The sequence below is a fragment of the Macrotis lagotis genome, chromosome X, assembly GCF_037893015.1.
Source record: "Macrotis lagotis isolate mMagLag1 chromosome X, bilby.v1.9.chrom.fasta, whole genome shotgun sequence".
Classification (NCBI taxonomy): Eukaryota; Metazoa; Chordata; class Mammalia; order Peramelemorphia; family Peramelidae; genus Macrotis; species Macrotis lagotis.
The window spans coordinates 663,028,804-663,049,114 of NC_133666.1; the positions used below are offsets into that span (position 1 = coordinate 663,028,804).

General features: G+C 38.7%; 1 protein-coding gene across 1 annotated transcript in view; it reads left to right on the forward strand.

The window, feature by feature from the left end:
* The first annotated feature begins 206 nt into the window (after positions 1 to 206).
* The window catches only part of SLC15A4 (solute carrier family 15 member 4), a 50,038-nt gene continuing 29,933 nt past the window's right edge, over positions 207 to 20,311 (forward strand). The window contains exons 1-2 of the mRNA XM_074205327.1: positions 207 to 804; positions 15,744 to 16,039. Coding sequence (XP_074061428.1) covers positions 214 to 804; positions 15,744 to 16,039 — 887 coding nt within the window. The 5' untranslated portion in view covers positions 207 to 213. The remainder of the gene's footprint in view (positions 805 to 15,743; positions 16,040 to 20,311) is intronic.

A 20,311-nucleotide genomic window follows, 5' to 3' on the forward strand; every position in this document is an offset into this window, starting at 1 on the left:
GTGTTCATCCCCACGTGCCTCCGGGGGGAGGAGGGCGGGCCGGAGGCGGAACCGGAACTGTCGCCTTCGGGCGCGAGCGAAGGCGGGCTGGTCCAATCGGGAGGCGCGGAGGGCGGGCCCGGGGCCGAGGCGAGGGCGGCGGCGGCGGCGGACGCGAGCGGGCCCAGCGCGGAGCCGGCGGGGCGGCGGTTGGCGGTGCGGCCCGGCCCGCGCATGGAAGGCCGCGGCGGGGAGGATGCGGCGGGCGAGCGCAGCCCGCTGCTGGGCGGGGGCGGCCGGCCCTGGCGGCCCGGGGGCGCGGCGGCCTTCGCGGGGCGGCGCGCGGCCTGCGGGGCCGTGCTGCTGGCCGAGCTGCTGGAGCGCGCCGCCTTCTACGGCGTCACGGCCAACCTGGTGCTGTTCCTGAACGGCTCGCCCTGCTGCTGGGAGGGCGCGCAGGCCAGCCAGGCGCTGCTGCTCTTCATGGGCATCGCCTACCTGGTGTCGCCCTTCGGCGGCTGGCTGGCCGATGCCCTGCTGGGCAAGTGCCGCGCCATCCTGCTCAGCCTCGCCCTCTACCTGCTGGGCATGCTCGCCTTCCCGCTCGTGGCGGCGCCCGCCAGCCGCGCCGGCCTCTGCGGCCGCCTCCCGCCCGGCCCGCCCGCCAACTGCTCGGCGCCCTTCCCCAACGGCAGCCTGCCCGGCGGCGGCGACGCGGCGCCCGGCGGCCGCTACTGCGCCCGGGCCCTGTACGCCGGGCTGGTCATCGTCGGGCTCGGCGTGGGCACCGTGAAGGCCAACATCACCCCCTTCGGGGCCGACCAGGTAGGAGCCGCCCGCGCGCAGCCCGCGGGGGGCAGGACTCGGGCCCGCGGCCCCAGTGAGTGAGCCGCACGGGCCCCCGCGGGGGCTGCAAGCTCATCGGCCGGGACGGAGAGCGGCCCGAAGGGTGTCATTGCCATTAACTTCAAGCTTCACCTTTCTAGAAATGGGAACAGGCCTGTAGGATGATCCGCTCTAGAGACTTCAGCTTATCGAGTTCATAGCGTCCTTCATTTGGAACTGGAAGGGACTAAAGACATGTCCAGGTAGAACTGGTCTAAAGGGATTGCGTTGGTCATTTAGTCCAATCTTAACATTTCTAGAAATGGAAACAGGCCTGTAGGATGATCCACTTGGAGCTGGAAAAGACTTCAGCTTTTCTAGTTAATAGTATCCTTTTTTTGGAACTGGAAGGGACTAAAGACATGTCCAGGTAGAACTGGAAGCTCAGCGAGTTAATAACCTAGATGGAGAGCTGGTCTAAAGGGATTGCATTGGTCATTTAGTCCAATCTTAACATTTCTAGAAATGGAAACAGGCCTGTAGGATGATCCACTTTAGAGACTTCAGCTTATCGAGTTCATAGCATCCTTCATTTGGAACTGAAAGGGACTAAAGAGATGTCCAGGTAGAACTGGAAGCTCAGCGAGTTAATAACTTATATGGAAAGCTGGTCTAAAGGGATTGCATTGGTCATTTAGTCCAATCTTAACATTTCTAGAAATGGAACCAGGCCTATAGGATGATAGATGGTAAATTTTGAGCTGGAAGGAAACTGGGCTCATGTAGTTAATAACTTCATACATTTAGAATGGATGGATGATGTCCTTTGTTTTTGAAGAAGACCATGACATCAAGGAGGTGATGCCATGACAAGCACATGAATTAGATTTGAGTGAGGGGGCCTGTGCTAAGTTAACCAGCCTCACTTTCTCCTCCAGAGCCATCTGTGAGTCCAGTGGCCAGATATGGATCAAGATGATTGGAGATGGCCCTGGATGTGAGGCAGTCAGAATGAAGTGACTCACTCAAAGTTACACAGCTAGTAAGTGGCAACTGAGGCTGGATTCCAACTCCTCTTCTCCTGACTCCCAGGCCAGTGCTTTATCCAATGCGCCACTTAGCTGCCCTGGAAGGGATGCTTTTTTTGCCTTCTAGAGATCTAGTTATGGCATTGTAGATTTGGAGTGACAAGGGAATGAGCAAATAGGTCCTCAGAAAGTCATAGGACCAACAATTTAGAATTGGAAGCTCATCTAATTATAGCTCTAAGCTGTTCTAAAGGAATTTTATTGGTCATTTAATCTAACCTTTCCCTTTCTAAAGGAGCAAACAGACCTAAAGGATTATAGACGTTGAGCTGGAAGGGACCTCAACTCATTAGTCTGGAGGTCTCCAACCTGTGGCTCACAATACTCCCCAGGGCAACTGGAATCACACGAAAATATAATTGGGGAATAGTTACCAAAATCAGTAAGACTTTGGTAATGTTAAGGTGATTTTCTAAGTTATTCTGCTGCCTGCAGGGATCTTCATGTGCACTTTAGGGTTCTATTTCTATTTGAGTTTGATGCCCTGTTCTAGTCCATTTTTTTCTGTTTCAAAAGAAGTGTGTGGGCCCTTAGAGGCCCATAGATCCTAGAATTGGAATGTGGAAGGGATCTCTAGCTCCAGTACATTAGTGGTCAACATAGAACTCCTTAGAGTGGGAACAGTCCATTAATATATTATCTTTCATTTGATTGGTATAGAAACTATCACAGGAAAGGGCTATTACTATTTTTCTCATTTTACAGATAATGACACTAAGGCTTAGAGAGGTTCAGTGGCACAGAGTGTCAGAATTGAAATTAGGAAGCCCTGACTTCAAATCTTGTGTCAGACACTAGCTGTTTTGACTTGGTAAGTCACTCAACCTCAGTGAACATTCCTTTCCTTACCTGAAAATGGGGATAATGGTCCCTAACTCACAGGGTTATTATAATGATCAAGTGACATAATATTTACAAAGAGCTTTGCAAATCCTGAAATGCTGTTATGAAGTGCCTTACTAAGGGAGGGAATGGTAGTTGGTAAACAAATGTTAAGCACTTAGGACTGCCAGCCACTGTGCCAAGTGCTGGAGAAGAGAAAGGCAGAAACAGTCCTTCCCCTTTCACACTGACTGAGACCTGGACTCTGGTGGCCAGGACAGATTGTTTTTACTCTTAACATCATTTTATAGATGAGGAAACATGCTGAGCTGTGATTTGATCCCTGGTTCTGGGGTGATTTCCCAACCCTGTTTTCTCCCATCATAAACCAGTGACTGGAGTTCTTTGTGGTCAGACTTGTTTTCTCAGCCAGTCCTGTTTGGATATCCCTATAATAATAGTAATATAATGATCCTAGCTTCCATAAGTATGGTATGTTATGGTTTACAAAGCATTATTGACATCCATATGGGTAGTACAATTATCGACATTCTGAAATAGCCTAATTATCTCAGGATCTGGCATCAGGAATTGGGTTCAAATCCTGTTAAGTTGGTAGATTTCAGCATTGAATTTCTAAGATGGAAGAAACCTCAGTAGGCATTCAGTACATTCCATTCCTGAAAAAAGGATCTCTGCTACAATATACACATTCTTTGATCTCCTACCTCCCAGGATGATCATCCTGCCTTAGTTTGAAGATCTCCAGTGATAGAGCCTATGTTTCCTGAAGCAGCTTGTATTTCACTTTTAAATCTAAGAATTAAGAAAAATTTTCCTGATGTCTCACCTACTGAGTAACTCCTACTCACTGTTTCTCTTTTTAAGTAGGTTAAGACAGTTTGCAAAAGTTTGGTCTTTTCATTTTAATGAATTGTTAGAATTTTGCAGGTGACTGATGCAGTTGCTACAGTAGTAACTTTTATTAATTACATTAATGCAGCATGGTGCAAGACAGAATTCATTTTGTCCAACTAATGTGAAACAAATCCTTTGAAAGGCGCTAGTTCGCCAGTAGTGTGTGCCAACCTCCCTACTATTGAAAAAGTAGGTACTTCTTTCTTTCTGCTCTGTTCTTTTATAATTAAGTTCTTGTGGTAATAAATTCATTGCTTAGTTTAAATAGAGTACAAATGTAAATACTGAATTGGTCAGAATATAGGTTGCGTTTCCCTCTCCTCCATGCTCCCTCCCCAAGTTTGACTTGTATGAAACCTGAATATAACCCATAATTGATTATCTGTCTGTATGTCCATTTTGTCATGTCAGACATTCATTTCTGGGCTGAGGCTTGTATTTTCTCCAGGTTGGTTTTGGTTGAAGGGAAACAATTTAAAGAGATGTACTTTTATAACCTGTTGCTAGACTAGGTGAGTCTTCATGATTGCTTGTACATTTTTTATATCGGAACTAAGTAAAAGTCTAGAAATATTTAAACTTATGAAAGATATGTGCAATTTAAAAAATGTTTTCTTCTCACTAGAGCAGAGATTTTCATTTTTATTCATTTAGCAAACATTGAGCATCTTCTTTGCACTGCTGTCTGGAATGAGTATTGGTTGGTTCAGAGATAGTTTTTTTTTTTTTTAAATTTAAAGCAGTGGGGTTAAGTGACTTGCCTTAAGGTCACACAGCTAGGCAGTTCTTAAGTGTCAGGTCTGATGCTTTAACCACTGTGCTACCCAGCTGCCCCCCTGGTTCAGAGATAGTTAATAATTATTATTATATATACACACATACACACATTTATTTATCTTCAGGATTTATAAAGAACTTTACATTTTCTCTCAAAGGGCTTACAATTCAGGGTGGGGTGAGTGGAGGTGGGATTATCCAATCTTTTGCCAAATCCTTTTGATTTATATCTTCATTCCTGATACTGAAGCCATCCTGGGACTGCTCTCATTACCTCATGCTATTTTAATACCCTGCAGATCTCCTTTGCTTTGGGCCTCTTCCACTCAAACTCTATCTTCCTGTTGTGACCCTTTTCACTCTTCCCTGTCCCTAGAAGACTTATGCCTCCTGACTTCCCAGGCTTGGGGTCTGAGCCACAGTTCATCCACAAGAAAAGGAACCTCTTCTGATCCCCTTCAAGCATTATCTTTTTTTGCCAATTATTTCCACTTTATCCTGTGTGATGGTGTTGGGGCACAGTTGTTGTTAATGTGGTCTCCTGCTTGCTTTGTAGTCCTCCTCCAGGCCTATTGTCTGACTGACACACAAAAATAACCCATACTAGACCATCTTTGAGGGGGCACAGACAGGGTATCTGAGAAGTGTATAGAGGTGGAGGTCCCTAGAGCAGTGGGAGTCAAGGAGGACCTCACAAAGAAAGGTGGACCAGAGCTGAGTTGAAAGAAGGTGAGAGATTTCACTATGAAAAGCTGGTAGAGGGAGGAAACAAGTTTGACTCCAGAGATCTTTCAGGGAGAGGCCAAATGATGGAGAGAGAGATAGGGGAAGAGACCAGGCCAGCTCCTCTGCAGGCCCTGCTCCACTCTGCCAAAGGAGCAAGCTGGTCTTGGCTCTTGGATGTCCAGACCAGGAGTGCCAGGGAGCTGGAGGAGGTTCAGGGAAGAGAGGAACCAGCCTCTGATCAAGATTATCATTTGATGAAAACATGAGCATTTTTTAAATGTTTGGTATGTTCCCAGATAGAAAGATAAGCACTCCTATCCTTAAGGAGTTTACAATGACTAGGAACCTATGAGATATAAAACATAATATATATATATATATATTATGTTTTATATATATATACATATATATACATATATATACACATAAACACAAACTCTTGATACAGAACAGAAGGAAAAATAACAGTAGTTTGGAACATATGTGTGGTAGGTGGAGTTTGCATGGAGTGAGTGAACGATTAGGAGAGTATTAATAATACTCTGGGTGAGAAAATATGCTTGGTGGTAACTAGATGAAAACAACAGCCCGTGTCCATTAGGATCCTCAACTCTAATGGGGAGAAAGGCATGTAGAAGAAAGAGATTATGATAATTCCCATTCATGGGCTGCTCTAAAGGTTTGCTGAGAGCTTTCCTCAGAGTCACTCTGGAATGGGCAATGCAGGAATTGGTGTCCCCATTTTATAGTTGAGGAAACAAGTTCTGAGAATAGGTGAGTTGCTGATAATAGGTGCCACAGCAAATAGGAAAATGTGGCTGAATTTCAATTCAGGTCTGATCACAAAGCCAGTTCTACCTGAAGAGTGCAAAGAACTAGCACAGTTCTGTGGCTATGAGAGCACTAGAGCTCTCCCCAGTGGGAGCCGGTTAGTGCTAAGTTCTAGTGGCCCCTCATCTCATTTCTACTTTTACTCCAACATCTTTTAGACTCTTTATTATAAACAAGTTCAATTCAACAGAACAGTTTTAAGCATAGGGATCATAACTAAATGCTAACTAATGAAGAAGTCAGGCAGGGTGTCTGTCCTCTCAGAATTTAAAAATTTTTGTTAAGTGTCTACCATGTGCTAGGGGATGCAATTCATAAAGGCAGTCTCTGCCCTCCCAGAGCTTAAAATCTAAAAATTTTCCCCTGAATTTATTCTCGTATGACTACTGTCCTTTCTTTTCCTGTGGGACATAAGCTATTCTTAAATTCTTATTAAAAGGATGTTCCATTTGTTACATTTGCTCTACTTTTGGACCCATTTAGTGATAGATTTTCTTTTGTGGCAATGTTAAAAAAAGTTTTATAAGATTGGAAAAGATGAAGGACTGTGGGAGTGAAATATTATCTTTGCCATCAGACATGGTTTGATGAGTTGGTTGGTTTTTTGAACTGTCCCCCCCCCATATTGTAAAATCTTTGTTTTAAATTCCTTGCAGGGTTGTGTGTGGAGGAGGTTGAGAAATATATATGGGAATAACTATTATATAAATACAAAAGATATCAATAGAATAAGGACAATGTGGGTTGTGGCCTTGTCCAATTAAGTGACTTTTTGGGCAAGTCACATCCTTTCTGAATTTCCCTATATTAAAATGAGATAATTATTATGTAATCTCTCTTTATGTAAAATGAATAATTTCTTTATATATAAATGAGATAATTTGAGTAGATGATCTCCATCTTTGCAGCTCTAAATCCTATGATCTTAAATGAATGTGACCTAGGGAATGGGATGGGAAATAAAGATTGAAGAGAGAATATTGATTAGATTTCACATCTGTATATGGAGACAGAATTAAGAATCAGATGATTTCAAAGTTTCTGCCATGAGTGATTTGGAGATTATTGTGCTATTAAAAGGAATGAAGAAGTCAGAAGTGACAAATTTTTAGATGAAGAAGATATTGTCTGCTTTAGGCATCTATTCCAAAAAAGCTGAAGAAAGGGAAGAGCCTTTGAAGATAGCTGGATTTTTGCCCCTTAACTAGCCAATATGTCTTTTTCCTAGGTCTTAGTGGTTTCCTCTCTGTAAAATTGGCCTAACATGTATATTGCCTACCCAAGAGGCTTGTTGAGGAAAGCATTTTGTGAATTCTGCAGCATTATATAAATTTTGTTGTCTTCCAAATGGAACTGGAATGAAGAAATTACTTTGTCAACTACAAAGTGTTGTGGAAGTATAAGTTGGTGTAATTAATAGGGTAATTTTTGTAGGAACTTGGGTCCAAACTTGTGATTTCTTTGATGTCAGGGGATTCCCCATAAAGGAAGTGCTTTCTTCAGTTGCAGATCAGCAACTGTTGTGCAACTTCCAATCTTAGAAAGCTGATATTGAGAGTTGTGTTCATAATATATAATATGGATCATAGAGGGATGATATCTATATCAACATTTTTATGTAGTGTTGATTTCTCCAACAAATGTTTCAAATCCATTTCATTTGGAGATTGTGGATATTTATTAATCTATTAAAATATTGTTCTTCATAATGTGATGCAATATTACTGTGCCATTAAAAAGATTTGAAGAATACAAGGAAACTTGGGAAGATTTAGATGAATTAATGTAAAATGAAGTAAGCAGAATCAGAGATTTTTTTTCCCCTGGAAAAAGGAAAACTGACATTTTATGTGTATATCCACTCTGACCTTGAAACTTGCAAGATTTTAGATAAATAGAACAGGTATGCCAGGGATATAATCCAATATGAATTTGGGTAAGGCATTGATCTCAGTTTTCTGAACAAATAAGCTTTATTGGAATTGAATTCAGTAAAATTGAAGGGGTTGGACAAGATGCCCTCTGAGGTCCCTTCCATTTTTTTATTCTAAAAACAACAAAACAAAGTGAAACTGAATATCATGCAACTGTAATGTATAAGTCAATCCTGAATAATACATAAGAATATACTTCCCTCAGGTACAGCCAGTAATAACTGTGGGAAAAATATTGAAGCAACTTCTCTGGTGGACTTATTTATGATAAAGAAAGCAACTTACCCAGAGACACAGCCATTGAAATCTGAATACAGAATGAAGTACAATCTCTCTCTCTCTCTCTCTCTCTCTCTCTCCCCTTGAGGTTTCTCATCTTAGGGGGGAGGGGGTTTATGTTTATTCTTATGTTTACTCTTATACTACATTCAATTTATATCAATGTATGGCATGGAAACAATGTAGAGAGCATAAGACAATCTTCTGTGGGGGGGAGGGGGGAATTGTAGAATTCAGAACCTTGCAAAAAATGATGGGTACATATTACTGTTGTATATAATTGGAAAACAAATAAAATGTTAAAATGTCAAAAAAAAGAATATACCTTCCTCTTTGTGGAGGTGGAGGATTGTGGATATGAAATATTGCATATATAATCAAATTTCATTGGTGCATTGGATGGTTTGATCATTTGCTTTTTTATTATAAGGAATGGTTTTAGATGGGAAAAGGAGGAGAGATAATTGAGAAATGAAGGCAATTAAAAAAACAAAAGACATCAATAAACATTTAAAAATATCAAATTTTGGGGGATTGGTATTTTGTCTGGGTGATTGTAGATAGATATTTACTAGTTGCTAAAGTTTTACATTCTGCAGTCATGTGTTGCAATTTGTATGCAAAGTTTTCAATTGATGTGTAAGCTCAGACCTCTTAAGACTGAACTATCTTGGGGCAGCTAGTTGGCACAATAGATAGAGCATCAACCCTGGAGTAAGGAGGACCTGAGTTCAAATGCGCCCTCAGACACTTAATAAAATCACTTAACCCCATTGCCTTGCAAAAACAAAAAAATAAAATATTGACCGATATTTAATTTCTAATAACAATGACTTAATTTTGTATTATTGTCATCACCTCTTCAAATTTCTGTAAACAAAGTTACTTGACAGCCATTTGTTCTTTGTTGCTATATTTTTGGTTTAATTTTTGAATCGATAGCCTTTTGGTTCCATTTTTGGATCTTAACTATTTGATAGAGTCTAAACTTAAATTTAAGACTTCATTGGTCTCTATGATCAGGCTTCACTATTACTCTGTCAAGTGTTATCTGTTCAGAAATTATTTTTAAAAATTTTGATTTTGTTTTACATGAAGTCTGAATTATCAGTCCTCTTCTACTTGATGAATAGTATTCATATTTATGTAACTGCTTTGGGTTAATGATTCAATATTTTGTAAATATGGTATGAGTTTTTTTAATATTATCTAAATCCAGTCAGCCATTTTATTCTTCCAAAGGTGCTCTTAAGATTGGTATTTTAAGGGTATTAATTGTGCTGAGCTCTGACTTGAGGATGTGAGTCTTTTTACATACATAGCCAAGTAGAAGAATAAAACTCCAACATTAAAGCCTCTAGTCTAGGGTTTCCAAACCTTAGCTCTTCTGGGTCTCAAGCCCAACAGAAACCAAGGGCTTCATAACAGCTAATTTGATTGGAGTGGCATGAATGGGCCCCAAGACTGGCCAATACATTTGCTATAGGTTAAGTCTGTAAGAAATACATTATTCTGGGTGGCTAGGTGGTGCAGTGGATAGAACACCGGCCCTGGAGTCAGGAGGACCTGAGTTCAAATCGGGCCTCAGACACTTAATAATGACCTAACTGTGTGGCCTTGGGCAAGCCACTTAACCCCATTTGCCTTGCAAAAGAAATACATTTTTCAGGGTGGCTAGCTAGCTCAGTGAATAGAGCACTGGTCCTGGAGTCAGATGACCTGAATTTAGATTCAGCCTCATATTTAGTAGCTGTGTGATCCTGGGCCAGTTATTCCAATAAAGGAAAAAGAAATCTTAACCTAATGAATCCATATTGTTGATAAAGCTTACTCTAGTAGTATTCTCCAGTTTTTCCTCTGTGTCCTAAGATGTTCCAATATATCTGTTCTGAGTTGTGTGCCAGCTGAGAAGCAATAAAAAAAGAACATTAAAAATATATGCCCACGATGCAAGCAAAATGTGCTGAACTTGAAGACAGAGCATACAAAGACAATCCAAGAATCATAGGTTTCCCAGAAACACAACAGGACAGAAAATCTTAATACCATAATGAAGGAATAGAGGGGAGGAGATGGCTATCCAGGCAGATGTGGGGGAAAACAGTCTATTACATGGATATAGATCAGTGGGGGTGGTGTGTGTATGTAGGGAAGGTATAGAGAGTTGCCCTACAATTGGGCAACAGTCTCTCTGACACCTGCTATAATAGGCTTTGTTCTGAGAGTGAGCCACATTGGAAAAGGAGAATCTATGGTGTAAGCTCTTACCAGACAGAGGCAGAAAGCACACAGAGGTCCAAGTCTAGAATGGATATGTTGGATTGCATGATTGCGTGAAGAATACAGAGAAAGAGAAAGACTAAATGATAATAGCTAGAGAACATGAATCAGATGAGGATCTAAAGTAAACAGAAAAAGAAGATGGAAAATAGTAATAATGATAATGATGATATGTTCTTCAATTTTGAAGATTGCCACACCAGTCAAATTAATGGTGATATGACTTGCACATTTTTTGTTATAGTGAGGGGTATGTTGTGCAAAGACATCCTTCTCACTTACCTTTTCCAGAACTGTTTCACTCCAAGGCTTGATTTGATATGAAACAGAACTTCTGGAGATGGTCTGAATACTGTTGGAAGTCTCTTGGCCTTTTTTGGATTCGTGTATCAGTGAGACACCATGTTGATATTACAGCACCGGGCAGAGCATCCATATACGGTGACTTTTTCAGCAATAAAGCTTATTTAAATATACCTCTTGACAGGCTAGTTGTCAACAAGGACTGGACCTTTCACTCCAGGGCCTGATGGTACAACAACCCGGTTTATCCAAACATCTTGTTGGACTCAGAGTCTCCTGGAACCTGCCAGACAATTCACAGGAATAACAAATGCTGTCAAATTGTCCTATTTGGCATCATATGTGGTTGGAACTAAGATGGTATCTGACGATCTTCAAGCCTTTGACTTTCATTCTTGATTTATAAAAACATTTTTGGCAAATGCTGGTCCAAGAATTTTACCTCTAAGCAGAACTGAGGTCCTAGTCTATATTCTAAGTTGGGGTATCCAGGCAACTCGAGCCAGCTTTACACACTCAAATTTAAAATGAAGAAGTTGAAGGAAATCCTTTTTGGGAAGGGACACAAAAAATAAAGTAAAAAACAAAGGAAGGAAGGAAAGGAAGGGGGACTGTACCTGATTCAGGAAAAAAAGAGGGGGAAGAAATATATAATTAGATAAAGTCAGGAGAGAGGCACAAAACTACAGCTCCTCTCCTTTATAATCTAATCAACTGCTATTGATTTCTTTCTTCATTTTATACTCAATACTAAATGCTAAGTTTTTTGATCAGAGCTCATATAGCTGAAGAGGAAACTTGTAAAGTATGTGTCACTTTTGAAATTGCTTGTCCTTGTCATTGCTTGTTAACTTCTATAAAGTGTCTGTCAGACTTCAGTCTCATGCAGAGTGAAGATTGTGTCAAGACTTAGATACCAGTACTTGATAAAAAAAAAACATCCTCTTCTTGGACCATTCTTCTCCAAACCTTTGGTATTAGCAGGAGAGAGATCTTTTGAAAACTCTTAAGAAGGGTTTTTGGAGAACTGTCCATCAAGCTGGTTCTTTGTTTAGGTTCATGACGTCCAACTATTTGAACCAAATATGACAGACACATTTCAGGGCAATTGATAGTTGCATACTATAGACATATGTGTGTGTGTGTGTGTGTGTGTGTGTGTGTGTATATATATATATATATATGTAGCTTTGTATCTGCTCTTTGTGCTGTGCACTGTCAGCTTCATGCTTATTATTCAGTCATTTTTCCTACAAATTTAGAAGACAACAACCAAGCCTAGCACTAAGCCAATTTTGACTACCTCAGACTCCTGATGAACCCTTAGTTGTGGCTGATCAAATATTGAGAACAAACATGATTACTGAAAAGTTGGGCTACACTGATTTATTTTCTCCTCCCTTCCCTTTCTATGGATTCTCAGCCAAAAGTCTGGTAATATTTCTTGGGGTTTTCAGGCAGGGTTCTTCCCCTCCCAGTTTGATTTTTTATAATTGTAAAAAAGAGCCTCTTTTTTTTGAGGGGGAGAAATTTTCTTGGACTCTTCTCATTTCTCTCTTCAAACAGTGACCTAGGAAAGACCAGCTTTGTAAAAGCCAAGGTCTCCCATTACATCCAGAACCATCTCAAGTTGTCCTGGTCCATATCTGGCCAATGAACCGTGCTGTGGAGGAGAAAGTGAGATTGGTGACTTAGCACAGGCTCCCCCCCCCCCCCCTTAAATCCAATTTGCTTGCATGTCTTGGCTTCATCTCCCTGATGTCATGGTCTTCCAGAAAAAAGGTAATCTCAATCATCAATTGAGAATAGTGTGATAATGATATTGTACCAGTTGTCTAAGGAAAGTTCAGTTGTTTCAGTGTTTTAGGTTTGACTCTTTCCCTTTTTCTGTTTGAGTGAGTCATGTATGATCATGAGGAAATAGATATAGTGGCTATTTTATGAATAAAGAGCAGATCATTTGGCCCTCTTGGAATGGAATCTAACTGAAAGGTAAATGTTACCTTTGAAGTGGTCAATGGAGAATCTTAGGCTAAGGAACTTCTGGAAATATAGGAACATAATTTTTTTATGTATGCATCTACTTTAGAAATTAGACTTGCAATTTTTTTGGATAAGTAATTTTAATATTTTAAGAATAGTCCAGTTAAACCATTTCCCAACGAATATCCTTTGATCTAATAAGATGTCACATTTAAAGATTTTCTTTGAGATAAGGCCAAAATTAGAATGATCAAAGTAGTCCAAAAGAGACAAAAGTCCTCTCCTCCTCTTTCCAGTAGAGGAAGAGAGAAAACTTAGGACAGGTATGGATATCAGAAAAGTATTGTGTGTGTTGTTTTGTTACAAAATAACAATTTATAAGAGAATTGGGAGTGGTCTCAGTGAACCTCCAATTTAACCCATCTATGAAAGAAATATTCACTACAACATACCCAGCAAGTGCTTATCTTCTTCTTGGTTGAATGAGAGTAGATATTGATGAAGTTGTTAATTTTTTTCTTTTCTTCATATGTCTCTATACATGGAGAAACCTGGTAGGAATAACAGCCACTAATAAAATTAGATTCCATTTAGAAATGAAATGGGAGTTTTTCAGGAATGAAATTTCCTCATATTTGAGCACTTTCTTTTTATTTTCCTAATCAAGAAGAAATGAGGGAAAATGTGTATATTTGTGTGCATATACACATAAATTGTAAAGAGGAGAAATATAATCTAGAGTTGAAAAATTTCTAGGATTTTTTGTGTTGAGATTTCTAAGATATATTGTGTTGAAAATTATTTTTTATTATTGAAAACTTTTAAAGATGATGATATTTATGAATTCACATAAAAAGAAATAAAATATGACCTTTTAAAATAGAAAGTTGCAAATTATAATGGGAACTAGGTACTATCAATGAGAAAACATTAAAATGCATGTCATGTGACTGACATTGAGTTAAGGACTGGGGATACAAAGACAAAAATAAAATCATCCTTGCTTTTATAGAGCTTGTTATTTTTTCGAAGTGGACTTTTCTTTGTATGCAAGTATTCAAATTCCTTAATTCCTAGTTTGTTCCTCAAAGGAGAGTTTGGGAGTTTGAATGTTTGTGGTCAGTCCTTTTAGTTGTGAATGGCAGAAAAACAAAGAAATCAGATTCTACTTTGATGAACCCAGATCTTGTTCTTCTTTTGTTCATTGATGGGTCCTTTAAGAGTTAATTGTGAGGCCTGCTCCATGTCATTAAAAAGCCACCAAAGGTCTTTGGCTCCTTTATCACAGAGTTAGTTGTGGTCACTGTAGTCTATTATAGCCTCAGATAAATCTGCCACTATATATACTGAATCTTATACCTTTCGAGTTTCCCGTGATTGTGGGCAATTGAAACCACCTGTAAGAATGCTTTTGTTGACTTTCACCAAAGTTGTGATCTTTTCGAGCTATCAGAGTAGTTTTTACTTAACTTTATTTCTTCTTAACCTCCAACTGTCTAGTTTAGATGACTGCTTTTCTCTGAGATCTGTCCTTGATCCTGAAGAGATACTGGAGACTGAGAAGATACTTTTTTCTTTTAATCACCTTTGTCTCTCTCTCTCAACTGTTATCTGACTTTTCATGCTATAAAATCCCAAAATGACTTTTTGAAATTCCAACCCAGATTTGCTCTTGTTCTCTTCTTTGACACATTAACATTGATTTTGTTGTTTGTATCAATATTGGATAGAACTTTTGGAGTTAACCTTAGGGAAAAACTTAAAATGATTTCAAGTTCAACTTTTTCTCTAGATATAATTCTTCAGCATCTACTTTTATTTCATTTAATAGGGGTTTAGAGATTTAAATTATTCTGAAGATTGTCTTACACTGATTTGCTAAAACTTGGGGCTAATGATATAGTTGGCAAAAAACTACGTGCCACCAATGACTATTGCTGGTAAAGATATGTTTCCAATTTTGTTGTCAAGTAATCCTGTTACATAATTCAGGTATTCATAGTGTTGGTATAGTTTAGTTACATTTGTAGTTTACCTGCTTTAGTGATCAGTATTTCCTGTTCCTAAGTAATTCCAGCAGATGGAGTATTGGTATTTTTAATCTGTTTATGTGTATCTGGCATTCTTATCATCTACCCAGTCACTTTCCTTAATGTTGAGATGATCATTATGAGAGTTCCAAGTCGGGCCAGACTGCAAGGCTCTGCTACTTTGACTATTTATTTGAATCTTGTGAGAATCACACTGACTAGGGCACTAATGAGGACCGCCTCAGTTTGCCAGCATTTTTGTTTTTGTCAGGCCTTTATTAACAACCATAATGGCTTAGGGAATCACTCACTTCCCACTTTTATATTGCATCTCCCCATGACTATGGATAATCTTCCTTTGTGGTTATTTCCCTCTTTCTGCAAGGATGTTGGGTTGGGCTTTGACAGTGTTTTTGTTATTATTGTTATGACTACTACTACTTCTATTTTTATTCCACTTCTCCATTTTTATAGATGAGGAAATCGAAGTCTAGAGAAGTGTAAAGTGATTTGGTCAAGGGTTATATCAATTGGGGCCTCAATTTATATGCTGAGGACACACTTCATAGCAGTATTTTTGGTATAGTACTGAACTCTGTAAGATTTTCCTAAATTAAAAGTAGTGGGAACTTATGAGCTTTCAAGATTACAGATCTTGAATAGAAAGGGTCTGTAAAGGCCATCTTGTCCAGCCTCTTCCTTTCATAAGGATGAGAAAATGGCAGCACAGGAATGGGAAGTGACTTGCTCATGATCACATGAGTTAGTAGACTTTAGAGATGAGATCTGAATCCAGGTCCCTTGATTCCAGAGAAATATAAAGGGGTGTGTGTGTGTGTGTGTGTGTATGCATTTATATAATTCAAAATTTTTGACAAAAAATCATTTTAGGAGCTTTCTAATATATTTGAAATTCTGACGGTACTATTGCATATTGTTAATATTCTTTTTTTCTGTTCTTGTTCTAGGTTAAAGATCGAGGTCCAGAAGCCACTAGAAGATTTTTTAATTGGTTTTATTGGAGCATTAATTTGGGAGCAATTATTTCATTGGGAGGCATTGCATATATTCAACAGAACCTGAGCTTTGTTGTTGGATACATCATTCCAACAGTTTGTATTGGAATTGCATTCGTGGTATTCCTCTGTGGTCAGAGTTTTTTTATTACCAAACCTCCTGATGGCAGTGCTTTTACTGATATGTTCAGGATTTTGGCATATTCCTGCTGTTCACGGAAACGATTCAGGGAACGTAGGAGCAGCAGGTAAGTAGTGACAATTCAGTCAGTTAACAGTTCAGGGTTCAGTATTGGTGTGAAATACAAGGATTGCCTTGGGTCTGATATTTAAACTATAAACCATTTAATATAGAACTTTTTTCTCTTCCCTTGATTTTTGGATTTAGATACTTTTAACAGTAAATTTGGGAGGAAATGAAGCACACCGACTTACATTTACTTTTTCAGAGCACTAGTTGCATCAAATTATCTTAGTAGGTCCCTTCCTTTTCTAGTGCTAAACTCCACCCTTTTTTGACTGTTTTATTCTAGCTCTAATTTGAAACAGAAAAATCTGTTACTGTTGAGGTTTCAGTAAATGTCTATGATAATTCCCTGGGTGACCTAGTACCAAACTATTGAAGTAATCGTTATGAACTGGTATAATACCAGAATTAATACTGGTTTGTAATGTGAGTAGGAATTTCTTTCTGTTTAGATTTTGGTTTTAGAGTTTGTGGACCAAACATTTTTACTCACTGTTTCTTCAAGAAAAGAGGCATCAAGTAGCTTGGCAAGAAGCAGGTGTACATAGTGCATCATTTTCTTTGCACAAATGAGCAGCTTTGGAAAGTGTAATGGGTTCCATTTATAAGTAGTCAGATCAATTCCTTGTTAGTAATTGAAGATTTAAATACACAGCTCAATATAGAACTTAGGAAATTTGTAAATTAAGTAGAATTATACAGTTTGAAATGCATGTCATCTAAAACCAAGAACCTAAGTCACCATTCAAAGAAAAAAGCAGAAATTAAAGAAATTTAAAAAAAGAAAAATTAAAATAACAAAACAATACATAAAAACTGATGGATAGTTATGAATGTAAATTTGATTAAAAATAGTTTGGACTGACTGGTTAGCTCTTTTTGACTTAAGCAGACATTCCTACATAGAGACCGGAAGGAAAAAGGAAGAAAAATTAATGATTTTGTTCTTAGAAGATAGAGGAAAACAGAAAAGGGATCATTGTGAACTCATCCTCTAATTGAACTTCAGAGTAAGTAGGACCAGAGAGAAAGATGGAAGAACCCAGCAACTTTTCATTAGTGCAGGATTTAGTATTTAAAGGGACTTTAGGAGGTGCCAAGAGCAGAGGAGGAAATAGACTCAGAAGGGTCAAGTTACTTGTCTAAAGCTGTCTGGATGCTCTGGAGACAGTGAGGGGCCTGGCAAACTTAGACATTCAGAAGAAATATTTATATTCTGATTACCTAGGATTTGTAGGTGTGTTTTGATATCATTTGGGGAATAATTTGGTCCTATTTCTATTCTGTTTTCCACATTTTTAGTATAACTCCTCATCATGTCATATTGGAATTTGATTTGGGTTTTGTTTACTTTTAATAGCCTCAGTTTGATGGTATGTTGAATTAAGTGCTGCACCTGGGGTCTGAATTCTAATGTGACCTCACAGAAACTGGCTCTGACCTTAGACATATCATTTCACTTCTGGTTTTTCAACTGTAAAATGGGGATAATGAAGCACCTGTCTCACAGGGTTGTGCTGAGGATCAAATGAGATAATTCAGAGCATTTAATAGTACCTAACATATAGTAGTGCTTAAGAAATGCCCTCCTTTCTCCCTCTCTATTTGTTGTGCTTCACTGGCAGCATCTTTAGTTCTAAGATCATTTGGAAAGAGATTGGTTATTAAAGGGAACAATCAACTGGAAGTTGGCTTTATTTCCTTTAAGTCAGTAGAAGGAATAAGAACTGATTCAGTCAGTAACTTTCAGTGAATGGTGACTCATAGTTAGAAAAACTACTGCATGTCTAGTTAGTTGAAGAATGTACTTACCATAAGTCTGAATGTTATCCAGTGATAAAATAATATTTAATGCTGGGGGGGGGGGATTGGATGGGAAACATTTAAAGACAGGATGGTTTGTATCATGTGGTTTCTGCCCCTGGTTTACCAGAGTGACAAAGTTGACAGAAATTGCTGAGGGAAGAGATGTAGTGTCCTGGACCTTCCAATTAGTTGTGTTACCTTACAGAAAACATCATAGGACTGTTGCTTTTTTTTTAGTTTTTTTTTTTTGCAAGGCAAATGGGGTTAAGTGGCTTGCCCAAGGTCACACAGCTAGGTAATTATTAAATATCTGAGACTGGATTTGAACTCCTGGTTCCAGGGCTGGTGCTGTATCCACTGTGCCACCTAGCTGCCCGCGTTGCTTATTGTTTTTGATTTAAGTGTTTAATAGCAGAGTACATCATAGCAAGCAATTATAGTCTTTCACCTAAGAATTGCACACTTGTACACACAATGTCATTGTCCTTACCACAAGTGAAGGAAACAAATTGTGAAAATATTTGTACCTGAATGGTAAGTGGCAGCAACCTGAATCTATTGACTTCTCTCCTTTGTTGGGATTTATTTCATAATTAAATTAAAGTTTGTCTTATACTATTCCATCAGTTCTTGATTTGTAGAGACAGTACTGTTACTGAAGATTCTGTGTATTTTATATTGCACTTGTAGCCAAAAGTATAGTTCTGGTTAAGGTATGCAATGAAATATTTGTATGTGTATTTTCCATGTTTGTGTGTGTGTGTGTGTGTGTGTGTGTGTGTGTGTGTGTGTAAGAGAATGACTTAGTGGATAGAGTTGACCTCTAAATTAGGAAGACCTCGATTCAAGTCTTGCTTTTTAAGTCTTATAGTTGCATGTCACTTATCTGCTTAGTTCCTCAGGAGCTCTAAGAATATAAATTGTGGGACACTTGCCTATCAGGAAATAGGTAGAGGGAATTCACCAATAAAATCACAGCCTAGAACAACTATAGATAAATAACTAAAAAGACAAATAAATAAACAAATAACTCTCTGAATAGTGCAGACTAGAGAACCATGAGGGATGCATCTGTGATCCTGTTCCAAAGAGTTTTTGTTACCAGGGGGCTCTCATTATAAGGTAGTTTCCTCTATAAGCTCCCTCCCCTTTCTCCTTCAATCTTTAATGAAGATTGAAATTGGGTTTTAGTCTTTTTATTTTTATTTATTTATAAGTATGAGTATTTGAAGGTGAGAATAGATTTGAAATAATAAAAGAATTGGCTTATATTGCATTCTCTTAATTGTCACCAAGTTCTGTACCTACACCCATACATACTCTATCTGTAAGATTATTTCTAGGGTGTTTGATATTTCTAGAGAGTATATATAATATGCTTACCAAGTGTATTTGTAATATATTGATTGTTTTGGTAGCAAAGTAACCTATGGATTTGTCTCAGTATCTTCTTCACTACTGCGAATGACGAGTAACTAATGTTAGTAGCCCTATATTACAAACTCTGAGCTATCATATGCATTTGGTCAAGTGGCTAGAGACACTTCAATTAAGCATTCGCTAAGTGTCCTACCATATGATGTTGAGCCAAACAGATCAAAGAAAAATAAAGCAAAAAATGCTTTTAAAGACTGTGGGGAGCTTTAATAATCCCCCCCATTTATTTTGATCCAAAGGAATAACAGGCTAAACTGCATGAAAAACTATGGTTCTCCTTGCCCAGGGAAGGAACCTCTGCCCCCCCTGTGCATGAGGACAATTGGTAGTGTCTGGAGAATAGAGGGGGTAGCTTCTCAGGGAGAGAATTCTTATTTTTTTTAATTTAATAAAACCAAAGAAATAATATAAGCCCACTCACTAAAACTTGAGAGAAAGAAAAGAATTAAAACATCTTTTTAATTATTCCTTTTTGCTCTCCTTTGTTCTCTTTATCCACTTCCTTTATCTACCTCTCTGGTGTCTATCACTCCCCCCCCCCCCACATATTTTTATCTTTTACTTTTAATTTTAAAAGTTCAATGCAGTTTCCTTTAGGCTACTATTTTCACTTTAGCATCATTTCATATGATATCTTTTCATAGATAGATATGTTTCTCCATTTGGTTATTTGTAATGACCAGTACTTTGCATTTAGTTATGTAATATAGATCACCTTTAGTACCGTCATTTCCTCATTTGGATATTATTTACCTCCTGTAGTCAACAAACAACAAAACACTTAATGAGGGGAAAAGTCAGTTAACAAGCATTTATTAAACTCTGAGTGGCAGGGATTGTGCTTCCTGATGGAGATAAGAGATAAAAGGGAAATATTTTCTGTTTTCAAAAAGTTTGTATTCTGTAGGGGGAGAAAACAAATACATATAAATATATTACTTGAGTATAAGTACAACACACACAGATTCAGGGAGAGACCTAAAGAGATTAGAAAAGACTCCATGTTGAAGATGGTTGGGAATCCTCAACT